The following is a 16,200-nucleotide window of genomic DNA, read 5'->3' as shown; positions in this document are numbered from 1 at the left end:
ATAGATTGATGCCAACGATGCTATTCCAAATTTATAATAAATTGCCTAAGAGTTACCACCCCCTTCTGGCTTACCCTAACTGGTAAGCAGTTTAACCCTTTTTACTACTTTCATACAATCCAATTAAAATAATCGTTTCCGTAGATTGATACCAATGATGTTACTCCAAATTTATATTAAATTGTGCAAGAGTTAGCACCCCCTTCGGGCTTACCTTAACTGGTAAACAGTTTAACCCTTTTTACCACCTTCATACAATACAATTAACACTGTTATCGAGCTCTGTTTCACCCTTATTATTCAGTCACCAATTAAGGTCATTCAGAGCAGAGTTATTCCAATGGATTACCTTTTCCGCAAATTGAGTTAGTTTACGCAAATGATACAACTTTTTATCATTATTAGAAAGCGCTAATAATGCAATTAATTCTGGACAAGATGCAAGATACCTTCAGGCTAGAGGCTATTACACGCCATGCAACGAGGACTCCAAATACGTTTCTTGCGAAGGACCTCATGTCTACTTCAGCTTAACATACCCTAAATTAAGAGAGATTCTGAAAAACAAGAGTAAACAACGAATAGGTCTCTTAAAGCTCTTAGTCTGAATACTAATGGTTGTCGCAATAAAGAAAAGGCCATAGACGATCTTCTCCAGATTTATGAAGTAATGTTTATCCAGGAGCATATGCTTTCTGGACTGAATACAAACTTCCTAAACAGATCCCGGTCTCACGATGTCTTCATACAACTCGCAAGATCTACAGCAGGGCGTCCGTCCGGAGGCCTGGCAATATACGCTAGGAAGGAACTATCGCCTAAGCCGTCGATTAGAAGCAGTAATCTATTATGTGTCTCTGCTGAGGGAATCGAGTTCATCAATGTATACATGCCCACTAACTACAATAATGCTGTCTCTCTAGCAAAATTCTCAAAAGCAGCAGATGCCCTTGGACGACATTTGGAGTCTCTTGAGCGTAGTGGGAGTAAGTGGCTAATAGCTGGGGGCCTCAACTGCGACCCTACCAAGGACCATATCCTGTATGATACCTTTCTAAACTGCCTCCCAGCCTCTTACAATATCTGGCCGAAGTCCCTGGATTTTACGTACACCTATACTAGTGTTCATACGTCAAATATTGACCATGTACTTTTGTCCACATCCATCCCTGGTTTCCCAGTTACAGTGTGTACTGACGATCCGATTAGTGACCATGCCGGAATTTCATTCCACCTGCATTCAGCACAGAGCACTAATAACGCCTGTTCCAGAAGGCGGGTCTACAAGCAAATCTGGCAGAAGTGTAATATTGCCCAATATATTGCCACTGTTGCTTCGGTCCTTAGTTGCATAAAAGTTCCGTTTCATCTACTCTGTACTGGTCCTTCCAACATGGCAGCCTATATTGAACTCAACACTTACTATCATCAAGTTACCCACGCTCTGAAAGCTGCCGAATCGAAAGCGGTTCCTACAAGAAAAGTCAAAATTGGGACAGAGAAACCGATGTGGTCCGATTCCATCGAACTCCAGACGGCTAAACGACTTGCTAAAATGTGGCTAAACATTTGGATTGCTTGCGGAAGACCGTTACGCGGGACTGTATTCGAGCTAAAACGGAGTACAAAACGCAAATACAAAGCTGAGATGAAAAAGTACCGTATTATCGGGCAACAGTTCATTGAGAACAAGAAATCATGGTTAAGTCTAATTTGACCGGACGACCGTGCACCTAATACTTCCCTGACACTGCATGACTGGCACTCTTACTATACTTCGGTATACGGAGACGGGAATCTTGCCATAACCAACCAGTATGAAAAGAAAGTTACCAGCTGGCTTGTGCGCTTCTTGGGACAGCGCTGTGTTGTTCCCATATCGCTGGAAAAGATCAAAATCGCGGTCAAAAAGGCACTTTCCAAAGGAAAAAATGGGACAGATGGCGACGGTCTCACAACATAACATCTCAAGCACTTACCTGAAAGTTTCTATTCCCACCTTCAGCTTATCTTCCAGATGTGCATCACCAGGGGTTATGTACCAAACAGTTTCCTGAAAAGAGTCACCACTTCTATCGCCAAGAAAGGAAAAGATCCCAATGACTGTAAATTTTACAGACCCATAACAGTCTCTTGCATCCTGAGCAAAATGTTTGAGTATGTGATTTTCTCCGAGCTGGATACTGGAGATTTCGGGGATAATACTTGGATTCCAGAAAGGTCTCGGTTGTCCAGAGGCTCATCGCCTTCTTGCTAACGTACTTATGGACTCAGAGAGAAACAAGTCGCCTCTCTATATGTGTACTATAGATATTTCAAAAGCGTTCGACAGCGTCAACCACATGCAAGCAATGAATGCTCTACTGCTGAGTGGTGTAAGTGCGAGCATAGTGAAAACATTGAAATTCTGGTACGGAAATTCAATAGTTTCTGCCGAATGGAAAGATAGAACATCAGATACCGCCAAAATCAAAAGAGGCGTGAGGCAAGAGAGCGTTCTTAGTCCTCTCATTTTCAAACATGCGATTTCCAAGATTCTGGACCGCATCTCGCCCTCTCTTGTACTTCACGGTACCCACCTGTCTTACCTTGCATACGCTGACGACGTCCTTCTGCTCAGTTGATCGAAAGCTGACTTACAAAATAACCTGAATCAACTCCACAGTGACTTTCTTTCTATCGGGCTCTCTATCAATATAGAGAAGTGCGAGTTTTTTAACCTTCAACGCACCTAAAAGTGAATCTGTGACCCTCGGTAATCATGCAGTCCCTGCATTGTCTGAGCTACGATATCTGGGTATCATGATTGCAGAAACGATCGGTAAGACCAGGCAATCCATCGTCAAGCAAACAACCACCGCCATTAAACTTGCTTACGGGTCTGTAGTGCCGAATTACGGACGCTACTCCAGGAAATCTCTAGCCTCACTTTATCGTTCAGTTTGCCAGCCACATGTAATCTACCTTGCCGGTGCCTCCCATGTGCTGACAGTGAGAGACTGTGAAAAAATCCGGGAGTGCTACTATAAGTATGCAAAATTTTTACTGTATATATCCAAGCGATACCGGAATTCTTGACTGGAAAAATATGGAATTCCGGAGCCATCCAAGCAATGGTCGACCATTCGGGACAATTCAGTGTTCAAAGTCAGATTGATGAGACGTCGTTTTTCACCTGCATTTGTTTGAGTTTCGTATCTTTATTTTTATTTTTTTAAAGTTGGTTTCCTTTTTCTTTTTTGTTGTGCTCCACTATAATCTTTTTGTAGATGGTGGGTAATTAAATTATTATTATTACTGTTATTAAGAGTTTTTGACAAGTTTTGAGCCAGAAACATGCTTGGCTTGGCTGTATCTTTAGTAAAAACATTATTTATACAGAAAAAAACACGATTATATGACCTCCGGCCAAAACTAGCATTTTTACAAAAAGTCCATTTAACCTTTGAATACGCTATATGAAGGTTTTTAATTTTGGCTATTGAACCTAGAAAAAAATGTCTGACAAGTCTTGTCCCAGGCGTGGTAATTGATGAATGGCCGTGGTAAGGCATGTTCCGTTGAAACCGCACTGTATATTAAATACCATTTGTATTTCTTGTCTCTGATTGGTCCAGAAAATGGGTGCTGACAAAGAAACCTGTCTGGTAAGGCATGTACCTTCTGTAGTAGTAGATACCTGCCCGTGGTAAGGCATGTCCCTTCTTTAGTACTAGATGCCTGCCCGTGCTAAGGCATGTCCCTTCTGTGGTACTAGATGCCTGCCCGTGGTAAGGCATGTACCATTGAAACTGCACACATATTCATGCTCCAGGCCTTTTCCCTTCTGGACCTTATACATAGATACTACTATTGTCCCGAAATCCGTCTAATAAAAATTTTGAGATAGATTTTCTATTCAAAATAGTCTAAATATCATATAACAAGGATTTTGGGGTTGAAACAAACCCTAGAGATTAGGGGCGGGTGTTGTAAGTTATGCCCAGGGGATATTAAAGGTTTTTATTGAAGGGATGGTTGTTTAACTTCAGAAGAGGCTCAGTCTTTCTCTCTGAAAAAGACTATGTCAATAACCCTCCATTTAGTACTTTTAGTGCTAAAAAAAGTAAGTTTAATAAAATATGTTTATGTCTATGAAACCCAAAACAAACAGAAACTAAAATAAGTCAAAGTCAAAACGTGCAGAAATTAATCTGAACAGGGTTCTAAACCCTATGCTTTCTAAACGCCAGAATATAATTTGTACTTTACTGAAAATAATTCTTTTAAATGTTGTCACTTTTATAACTTTAAGAAAAAAAATATTAATTCACATTTTAAGGAATAAGTATCAGCATATGTATATTAACCTGACGATGCACATTTTTTCCCGTAAATTCATTTGAATTTTTTTCAGTAAACTACAAATTATATTCTGGCTTTTAGAAAACATAAGGTTTAGAACCCTATTCAGATTAGTTTCCGCTTGTTTTGAGTTTGACTTATTTTAATTTTTGCTTGTTTATGGTTTCATTTATTTATTGATACTGATTTGTGGTAGTTGTATGCGTGGTAGATTATTTTATTCTATTTTTGTTCATTTTTGGTTTAATGGAGTTCTTTACTTTTTTTTGAAAAACCTTTTTTTTGTGCAAAAAGTATTTTTGATTAATCACTACAAATAAGAACTTGGGAATTGCCTCCTTCTCATACTGTAAAAGTTAAAAACCAGTGCGTCATTGGTGCTTCACTTAAAACAAATTATATTACAAATATTTTCTTTCCAGTTATTAGGGCATTGGAAAAAAAAGAAAAAGAATTAGAGTGAAATAAAATCTTGAACTGATGATATTTCAAAAATTAATTTCATTATACGTCAAATGTTCAGTTTGATTATATTTGTGCTTTCCAAGACTGTTCAAGACACATCTAGCTTTCAGTAAAGTGTCAATGACGCAGCAGGCTTAAGACTTTTACAGTGACAGAAGGAGGTAATACCCAAACTCTTGTTTTTAGTGACTTTTGTTCGCTTCAAGCTTGATTTGCATATTCAATTTAAGTTTCACTCGTTTTAAGATTTATTTGTTCATTTATATTAGTACCTAGTGTATGTTTGTTTGCTTGGTTTTTATTTATTCTGTTGTTCGTCTATGCTTTAGTAGTAATTTCAGGTCGTTTTGAGTTTGAGTTATTGTAGGTTTCTATTTCTTCTCATTTTAGGTTTGATATGGCCTTTACTTTTCTTTGAAAAACTTCTTTTTCGGAAAGTTTTCAATCTTAGAAAATAACAAACACTTATTATCTTTAAACGCAGAATTTGAATTTCCCGAAGTTCAGCTTAGTAAAGCAGTTAAAGACCTCAGACATCAGTGCTCCGTTTTTCGAATACCCGGCAAATATAAGGATTATGCCCAAAATTCAGCAAGTCAGTCTCAGAAACAATGAAGCTGATAGCACTTTTTTGTTTTGTGACTATAATCTTACCAGTTGTTTGGTAAGTAGTTTATTCCAAGTAGAAGTGTGATTAATATATATATCATGCGACTTTAAAATTCTTTAAACGATTTGAGCCATTCTCGCGTTGATAGTGAAAAAGATCTTTTTAAGATCAGTTTGAAATTTATTTCCTTAGATCAGTGAGCGAAGATTACCCCAAAATAAAAGATAGAATAGATAAACGCACTTAGTTTATCTAACAATTATCTCCTTAGAAAATATTTTGTTCATGTTTGGGGTGGGAATTTCCGCAGATTTCAGAGTATTATCTGAAAAATAATCAGAAATTGAATAAATGAACAAGTTTCTTTTACTGAAAGTAAGGAGTTAAACTTAAAACGAACAGGTATTATTTTGTATTTAAAGGGGACCGGCCATTTCTCAATCTCTCACTCTTTACGCTAAAGTTGGAATTTTTATCCTAATTTCGTAAGGCCGGTTCCTGAAACAGAACGAATATGTAATCATAATAAGAAGCTCTTTTAAAGTACTAAAGAGCTTTATCTTAACAAGCAAAGGACTATGGAGGGGGTAGTCTCTCTAATGGACGGAAAAATATCTGTTCGTTCAAATTTTAAGCTTGATGCTGACATTCAATTGAAACAATTTTTTCATTGACTTAAAAAATAGTAACTTTAGCACAACCGATTTCACTAAAATTATATCGACTAATCCTTTTAATATAGCCTACATTTTCTCGGACATACAATCTACAAAAAAGTTTAAACTGGGGACTAGGGACCACGGAATACTAGTAACGAGTTTCCTAGTCCCTAGTCTGTTATTTAACAGGAATGATTCTGTATATGAAAGGGTTTACACCTCTTTATCTCCCCAGTGCTTACACTTACTAAAATTTCTTAGTGTTAGACTGGAAGCATTTATGGGTGCAAAACATGTACAACTGGTTGTTTTTTAAAACAATGCAGCCGAAAATTGCGTTGCTTAAAGCAAATGCACATTAATCAGCTCTTTAATTCCTGAGACACTGTTCAAACTACTTTTTAGTAAATTTCAATTGCCCATGTTGCTGAGTAGTGGTTTTTATGGCATCAGGCACACAGATTCAAACTTTAGCGTAAATAGCAGAGACATAAGGAAGGGAGAGCTCTTCTCATATTCACAGTAATTTCAATTCATTTTAATTATTTATGATGACCACTACTTCCATTTGAAAAATAAATATTTTTAATTTAACTTCTGTTCGATGTTAATAGTGTGTCTAGGGTTACTTTAAATGTAACGAGGGCTACTATCCCATCAAATCTTGCTCTTCAAGTTAAAGATTAGCTTTTCCAGACTAAAGTTTCGAGAAACAGGGGCATTTAGTGTATTTGGGTTTCGACTTCAGGTATAATTGTCCAACATGAACTATCGTCTCCGGAATAAGATGAGGACTATTCTTTTCTCAGCACTCATAAATGCAAGCCTTATCCTATATTCGGTCATGTGTGTTCTTAGGGGCCTCGGTACCCCACTCTTATGGAAAACTGTAAGCTTATTTAATTTCCCAAATTTAGAAGCACCACAAAAAGCTGATTCTTTTGATGTTTCTATTTTAAGCTAATTTCAAACAAAATTTTCAAAGGAAAATAAAGAGCTGTTTCAAACCTAATACAACCAGAATTGGAGTCCTATAACGATTCAATATTGAGACAAATATATATCAATGAATAAATAAAACTTACGACGACCATAAATTAAAATCAATAGTCACATCTAACCTAAAGATAACAGATGCTGCTAATGATGGATAAACGGATCCTAAACGAACGAAAGATATGTAAGTAAAAAAAAAGTAAGTAAGTATGACGGCACTAGACCCTTAAGGTCCAAACCGGCGGTGCTGATCTCCATTTTGTGGCCCATTAGCCAGGAAGTGGAATGTGGACCAGCCATCCTGTGCTTTCGCACACTCTTCCTGCTTACGTTCCTCAGATTTCTCCAGGTACCCTTTTAGAGCTGGGTCGACTCTGGCTAAGCTTACAGAGTCAAACCACTGACCCACGTCCCAAACCCAAATAACTGCAGAAAACTGGACTTCCAGGGATAAGGCTCCTTGGAATGTTGGGCTAACTGTTACCATAAGTCACAGTTGTGGAGCAACAAATGCAACTATTTATCACGAATGACAAACTTCCATGTCAAATTCTATCCTGTCTAGAAGAAAAGTTACCTTTAAGATGTTAATAAAATTGATGTGCAATAACAACTTTAGAAATTAATATTTTGTATTTGGTTCATTTTTGGATATAAAAGAGCGCTTGCCTTCTTATTTGATTTTATGCAATTAAACGTCTGAAATATAATTTTAGAAAAAGGAAAAAAACTGGAACCTCTGTTTCTAAATGAGGATTTGCAGATATTATATCCCAAAGCCTTTTGAAAGATACAGAAATTCTGCCTAGGTTGTCAAAGAGACAATATGAAGTTCATCAGTATTCATAAATATTTGATTTCTAAGAAGTTAAGCTTGGAAGATAGAAATTTTTAATTGAATAAAATGTAGGGAATTTATAGAATCAAAACTTCAAAACAGAAAAATTCCAGGAGGGAATTTTGGTTCTGGATAACCAATAACAGCTTCAGTTCTTATAAAATCCAAAGCTGTCTATCATCATTGGAAATATAAATTGTACCTTGTTTAGAAAAGGTTACCACTAGGATGTCAAGAATATCGGTGCACTGTGACAGCTTTATTTCTAAATGCACAATTCAGTGTAAAATGCATTCACAGACATAAAAGATTGCATTTCGGTTTGTTTAGTTTTTTGGCCTTGAGTGTCTAAAATATGATAAGCATCATATTTTCTTCACATGCTCTTTACATTAAAGTTTGATTTTTTGTCACAATTTTTTGAGAAAGACTGCTGAAACACAATTTCATTGAAATTTGAACAAGAATTTGAGTTGAATTTGAACGCGAAGTATATTTCAAGGACTTTAATACTTTTTGATTATGATTATATGATTAGGATTATATGATTATGTGATAATTAAAGCTCATGTTCTGATTTTAGAAGGCACTGGGGTGTTAGATCAACTCCTCTTGTTTCTGGTCGTTTAAGTGTGATTTGGCTATTTACTATAATTTCTGTTCGTTTTTGGTTCATTTATTTATTGAGGATGTTTTATTCTAGTTTTACGCCTGAAAAATAATTTGACTCTATTTTCGTTCATCTTAGGTGTAATTTTACTCTTTACTTTACTGTGAAACACTTCTTTTGTGGAAAAAGTTTTTCAAATGAATCAGTAATTGATTAATAGTAGTTTCTGTTTGTTTTGAGGTTGAATTATTACAAGAGTTCTGAAAGATAATAAACATCATTACCAGAAATTAAAAAAAAAGTAAAAAGAGCTGGAACCTCTGTTTGTAAATGAGGATTTGCAGTTATTCTTTCCCAGAACATTTTGTGAGTTACGGATATTCTGCCTAGGTTGTCAAAGAGACAATATGAAGTTTATCAGTATTCATAAATACTTGATTTCTAAGAAGTTAAGCTTGGAAGATAAGAAATTTTAATTGAAAGAAATGTAGGGAATTTATAGAATCAAAACTTCAAAACAGAAAAATTCCCAGAGGGAATTTTGTTTCTGGATAACCAATAACAGCTTTAGTCCATACAAAATCAAAAGCTGTCTATCCACATTGGAAATTCAAATTGTACCTTGTTTGGGAAAAGTTACCACTAGGATGTCAAGGAGATTGGTGGGCGGTAACAACTTTATTTCTAACTGTACAATTCAGTGTAAAATATATCCTTAGATGCAAAAGATTGCATTTCGTTTTGTTTAATTTTTGTGGCTTTGAGTGTCTAAAATATGATAAACATCATATTTTCTTCACATGCTCTTTACATTAAAGTTCAATTTTTTGTTATAATTAAATAAAAGAAAGCAAGTTTTTTTAACTGAAAGTAAGGACCGACGTTAAAACTTAAAACGAAGAGAAATTATTCCGTTTATGAAAGGGGCTGTCCCCTCCTCAACGCTTCGCTCTTTACGCAAAACTTTTTTATTGTTTAAAAAAATAGAGCTGTGGGAAAGTCAAACTTTAGCGTAAAGAGCGAGGCGTTGAGGGGGGGACCACCCCTTTCACATATGGAATAATTTCTATTAGTTTTAAGTTTTAACGCCGGTCCTTACTTTCAGTTAAAAAAACTTGTTTTTTTTATTTAATTTTTGAACATTTTTGAATAAATGCAGGTGTTGATTTTGGCTCACCGTACATGTTTAATCAACATCAAATTTGCATATTAATTTTACTTTTATTGGGTTAAATGACTATCTCAAACGTTGATTAATTTTATTTACGAACGATTTATTAGTAATAAATATACGTAACTTACGAATTAACTTACATAACGAATTTCTATATTCATATACTTTTAATACGTATATTGGGGGATTCCCTCCTAGTCAATAGGCTACCACGCTCTTTACGCTTAAGTTCAAATTTTGTTCCAGTTCTTTAAAAATTACCTCATGATCACAACGGCTGTTAATTAGAATAAATAGCTGTTATGAAAGTACTAAAAAATCTTTGGCTCAAAGAGCGAGGTATTGACTAAGGGGCGAACTCAATCATATACTTAATATTTTCTGTTCGTTTTAAGTTTTGATGTTGCTCCTTACTTTCAGTTGAAAAACTTGTTTTTTTTATATAATTTCTGATTATATAAAAAAAAACCTGACCTATCCCCCCCCTCACTACCAGAAAAAAAAACCCTAAAAACGCCTGTATACTTCCCAATAACCAATACTATATGTTAACATCGGGTAAAGTTCATAACTTTCAGCCCTCCCCCCCAGGGACTTTGGGGGATCAAGTCATTCTAAGAGACATAGTTATCATATTTTCGACCATGATGAAAGATGGCTATCTCAAAATTTTGATCGGGTGACTTTGGGAAAAAAAAATGAGCCTGGGAGGTGGCCTAGGTGCCCTACATTTTTTTTGGTCACTTAAAAAGGGCACTAGAACTTTCAATTTCCGTTCCAATGAGCCCTCTCACGATATTCTAGGACAACTGGGTCGATACGATCACCCCTAGGAAAAACAACAACAAAAAACAAACAAAACACAAATAAACACGCATCAGTGTTCTTTCTTCTGGCAAAAAATAGAAATTCCGCATTTTGAAACCTCTACAATATGGTTCTCTGATACGCTGAATCTGATGGTGTGATTTTCATTAAGGTTCTATAGCTTTTAGGGTTTCTTTTCCCCTTTCTAAAAAATCAGCCAAATTTTCTCAGGCGCGTAACTTTTGATTGGTAGGACAAAACTTGATGAAATCTATATATTTGAAATCAGCACTAAACTCTGATTCTTTTGATATATCTTTTGGTATCAAATTCCGGGATTTTTTCCCTTTACAAGAACTTAAATACCTTGTGATTATGATTACTTAATTAAGATTACATGATTATGTGATAATTGAAGCTCATGTACTGATTTTAAAAGGCACGGGGGTGTTAGCTCAAATTATCTTGTTTCTGCTCGTTTTAAGTTTGATTTGGCTATTTACTATAATTTCTTTTCGTTTTCGGTTTCATTTATTTATTGAGGGTGTTTTATGCTGGTTTTACGCCAGAAAAATAATTTGACTGTATTTTTCCTCATCTTAGGTGTAATTTTACTCTTTACTTTACTGTGAAAAACTTCTTTTGTGGAAAAAGTTTTTCAAATTAATCAATAATTTATTGATAGTGTTTCTGTTTGTTTTAAGGTTGAATTATTACGAGAGTTCTGAAATATAATAAACATCATAACCAGAAATTAAAAAAAATGTAAAAAGAGCTGTAACCTCTGTTTTCAAATGAGGATTTGCACTTATTGTTTCCCAAAACATTTTGAAAGATACGGACATTCTGCCTAAGTTGTCGAAGAGACAGTGAAGCTTATCAGTATTCATAAATACTTGATTTCTAAGAAGTTATGCATGGAAGATGGGAAATTTTTATTTGAAAGAAAAGTAGAAAATTTATAGAATCAAACCTTAAAAACAGAAAAATTCCCAGAGGGAATTTTGTTTCTGGATAACCAATAACAGCTTCATTTCTTACAAGATCAAAAGCTGTCTAAGATTACATGATTATGTGATAATTAAAGCTCATGTTCTGATTTTAAAAGGCATAGGGGATGTTAGCTCAACTTATCTTGTTTCTGCTCGTTTTAAGTTTGATTTGGCGATTTACTGTAATTTCTGTTCATTTTCGGTTTCGTTTATTTATCAAGGGTGTTTAAATGGGTGCGATTTACTGTAATTTCTGTTCATTTTCGGTTTCGTCTATTTATCAAGGGTGTTAAAATTATGCTAATTTTATGGCTGAAAAATAATTTGACTCTTTGTTTCCTCTTCTTCGGTGTAATTTTACTCTTTACTTAACTATGAAAAGCTTCTTTTGCGGAAAAGGTTTTTCAAATTAATCAGTAATTGATTAATAGTAGTTTCTGTTTGTTTTAAGGTTGAATTATTACAAGAGATCTGGAATATAATAAATATCATAACCAGAAATTTAAAAAAAAGTAAAAAGAGGTAGAACCTCCGTTTCTAAATGAAGATTTGCAGTAGTTACTTCCCAGAACATTTTGAAAGATTGGAAAATTCTGCCTAGGTTGTCAAAGAGACAATATTAAGTTTATCAGAATTCATAAATACTTGATTTCTATGAAGTTAAGCTTAGAAGATAGGAAATTTTACTTGAAAGAAATGTAGGGAATTTATAGAATCAGAACTCCAAAACAGAAAAGTTCACAGGGGGGATTTTGTTTCTGGATAACTAATAACAGCTTCAGTTCTTACAAGATTAAAAGCTATCTATCCGCATTGAAAATGGATATTGTACCTTGTTTAGAAAAAGTTACCGCTAGGATTTCAAGGAAATCGATGCGCGGTGACAACTTTGTTTCTAGATGTACAGTTCAGTGTATAATACATTCTCAGACGTAAAAGATTGTGTTTCGTTTTGTTTAATTTTTGTGGCCTTGAGTGTAAAAAATCTGATAAACTTCCTATTTTCTTCATATGCTCTTTACATTATAGTTTAATTTTTTGTCGCAATTCTTTGAGAAAGACTGCTGAAACACAGTTTCATTGAAATTTGAACGAGAATTTGAGTTGAATTTGAACAAGAAGTATATTTCAATGACTTTAATACTTTGTAATTATTATTATACTATTAAGATTACATGCTTATCAAAACTCATGTCCTGATTTTAGAAGGAACGGAGTGGGGGGGTGTGTGTGTTAGATCAACTCCTCATGTTTCTGGTCGTTTAAGTGTGATTTGGCTATTTACTATAGTTTATGTTCGTTTTTGGTTTCATTTATTAACTGAGGGTGTTTTATGCTAGTTTTACGCTTGAAAAATAATTTGACTCTATTGTTGATCATCATAGGTGTAATTTTACTTTTTACTTTACCGTGAAAAACTTCTTTTGTGGAAAAAATTTTTCAAATTAATCAGTAATTGATTAATAGTAGTTTCTGTTGTTTTAAGGTTGAATTATTACAAGAGTTTATTTCTCCTTGTTTAAAGTCTTAACATGTTTTGCTCTGTATTTTGTTTTGAAAAACCTCTTTCTGAGTTATTTTATGTTAAATCTTGTTCGTTTTTTAATTGACATTATTAATAGTTAATAATAGGAGCATTAAAGGTTTTTTTCAGTTCTGCTTAAGAATGAAAATGCTGGATTGCTGTTTGAATGTTTATAAAATTTAAATATTCACTCAAGGTTTTCAATTAACATCAGTTTTGTGCCATTAATATTTAATAATAGTTAAGGTAATACGATTTTTGATAGAAGATAAGGGGTGTTATAATTGAAAGCATATGGAGTCTGCTACTTCTATAAAATATTCACACAAATATTTCTTGAAACAGAACCTGGCAGCAGTGAAAAAATTGTTTTAAGCTTATTTCAAGATTTTCTGGATTTTTTTTTAATGAAAGCTTAATCTCTACATTAATTTATCAAGGTTCATTCACTTATAAAGCCAAAAACCATCACAAAAGGATTTCATACTCGTTTGGCAACACTCGTAAATTTACCAGTTGTTTTCGCTGGCCTCCCATTTGGTGCTACCATAAATCTAACAATTTGTCTTGATTAAAAAACTGCAGTAGAAGTAAAACCTGAAACTATTGTCGTAAGTTAGAAGCTTGGTTATGGAATTAGCACTAGCCTTTAATGCTACATACATTTTCTTCATTCATTACTAAACAGTCTTTTTTTCTTGTTTAGGCTTGTACCCATTGATAAGCCAAATGCTGATATTAAGGACGTTAAAAAATCCATTGATTCTGAAAAGGCTGAACCCAATAAAAAGAGAACAAAAGAAGTAGCCAGTGTCCCGAAAAATTCTGAAGTTGATGCGGTCCCGGCTGCCATAGCAACATTGAGTGAAAAGCCTGTGAAAAACTCTGCAGTGGGGGCATCAGACCCTGAAACAAAGCCTAAAGAAGATGGGGATGTAGATGAAAGAGTGAAAAGACAACTCTGTAATAACAGAGGTAGTGGAGGAGGAAGAAGAGGAGGTGGAGGAAGCGGAGGCGGTGGAGGACGAGGAGGCGGAGGAGGAAGAAGAGGAGGAGGTGGGCGAAGAGGGGGAGGGGGAAGAAGAGGAGGAGGAGGAAGACGAGGAGGAGGTATACGACGAATTCCTGGGATACGACGACCAGGCAACGGATGCTAAATTTTATCACAGAAAATATTTTTAATACGTACAGTTATTTTTCACAATCTTTGTAGATTTTATCTATAGCCAGATCTTAGTGCTTTTAATTCTTAAACCGGTGCTAACCGGGACCTTTTAATGAGTTAATCGTATACATGTTTTTTACATAAATTGTATTCAAAAACGTTATATAAACTTGTAAATTGTACTCTTATAGGAATGAAAATATATTCTTGTTGTTAGAAAACCTTACTTTGATTCCTAAAAATGGCATTGTTATAATTTTGTTATTTATTTTAAGTGGATCTACTCATAGCCTGTAATGACGGTAAATCAGAAAGAACAATGTACCCACGACCAGGGTAGAACGTTTAAAAGAAATGCTTATGAGCTTACCACTATTCGTTATGTTTAAAGTAAAATACTAAACAAAAATGGGAATAAATACTAGAGAATAATTTGTACACCTCTGAGGAGCTTTGCAGAATGAGCCCAATTCAACTTTTTTCCGAAAAAGAGTTAAACGTATCGTTTGAAAGAACACGGAGAGATCTATCAATTTATTTATTAAAAATGGGCTTATCTTTAATTATGATCATAAAATTTGCCAAAAGGGCATAAGTCCAAATTCATAAAAGACATTACGCAGAAAGAGTCCAAGTCCATTTTAAGGGCCAGAGGGTAAAAAGAAAGACATAGAAAAAGCACTGAATTTGGATGGAAGTTTCAAACTCAGAATATTTGACATGCACCAATGCTTTCTAACCCCAGATGTTAAGGCAAAATTTATCTGCTATTAATGTCAGCTCTGGACGTGTAATATGGCGGTGTATGTTTCAGGAGATGGAAAGAAATCGCACAATTTTATTTTTGGCACGAGGGGCAGTCAGAAAAGGTGCTAGTGGCATCACCTCCTCCTTATATTTGATATTTGGCTAGATTCCAAATCTGAAGCAAGATGTACTTGTCTCAGATATATACAGTTGTCACAATAGAAATCCTATTATTACTAGAATGCTGTCTTACTTTATGTCCAAAGTTCCTGCTATACACCTAGAAAGAATTAATCAGAAGCATCTGAAACCGGGTCACACAAATTTACAGTTTGATTTGGACCATGCAAGGATAGAAAAAGCAGAAAAAACAACATTCAATGAAGCATGCCTACTGACTGGGCAAATATCATCAGGAGGCAAGATACCTATGAATGCTCATTTGATGAAAAAGAATAAAATCGTAGATTTTACTGACAAAAAAGAGTTCAAATGGACTGAAATCTGCTGGTTTCAGTACACAAAGGATTTAGGTACTGTGGAGTTCAAAACCTACCACAAGGAAAACGAGCCTTTCAAAAGTTAAATTTACGAAAGCGGGGTCAAGTATCTACCATCCCACTTCTAACCCAGAAGTTTCCAAACGACCATGCAATTACCAAAGCCAAGTACGATGACCTCGTCTCTCTTCTTACCTTCATTTCGGAAAATGTTTATTGGTTTTACAGAAACTTTCTGCACAAAAAGGTGCTTCGCGAGTATATTCCAGAATTTGGCACGTTTAATGGATTGAACTGATGGATTGTATGTGAAAAAATTAAGGTTAAAGGGACTGAAGCCTATTTTGCGAATTAAAAAAAGTTGAATAACTTTCTTTGGAAAATTCCTCTTGCAGGCTATGTTCTCCACGGATAATTCTCTCCGTGTAAAATCTCCCCCCAGAAAATTTTCCTCCAATTGTTTTTGTATCTTTTCCAATAACAATTGTTCATACAAACAATAGGAAATTGCATAAGTTACAGCCCATAAGTTACAGCCCAGAGGTTGTAAGGAGTCATGTCATTTCCATAGGCATAGTTTTTGACCCTTCAAGCGTGCTAAATAAATGAATTTCTCAAATTTTTTTCGGAGGCATGGAGGCAAAAACTGGTTGTCTTCCAATGTTTTTGGTAATTAAATAAAAAACATAAGTTTTTTCAGCTGAAACTAAGGAGCAATATTAAAATTTAAAATGAACAGAAATTGTTACGCATATGAGGGGGGTCTAC

The 16,200-nt window shown here is 34.9% G+C and overlaps 1 protein-coding gene across 1 annotated transcript; it reads left to right on the top strand.

Annotated features, from left to right (window-relative positions):
- Positions 1–5,420: 5,420 nt before the first annotated feature.
- LOC148950737 (uncharacterized) lies at positions 5,421–15,913 on the top strand. The gene is made up of 2 exons (XM_089091732.1): positions 5,421–5,473; positions 13,727–15,913. Exons 1-2 carry the CDS (start codon positions 5,421–5,423, stop codon positions 14,175–14,177), a joined length of 504 nt encoding a protein of 167 aa, XP_088947858.1. The 3' UTR covers positions 14,178–15,913.
- The last annotated feature ends 287 nt before the right edge of the window (positions 15,914–16,200 follow it).

This window comes from Artemia sp. Qi Xiang Cuo, chromosome 7 (genome assembly GCF_049724085.1).
Source record: "Artemia sp. Qi Xiang Cuo chromosome 7, ASM4972408v1, whole genome shotgun sequence".
NCBI lineage: Eukaryota > Metazoa > Arthropoda > Branchiopoda > Anostraca > Artemiidae > Artemia > Artemia sp. Qi Xiang Cuo.
This window is presented reverse-complemented; position numbering and strand designations above follow the sequence as displayed.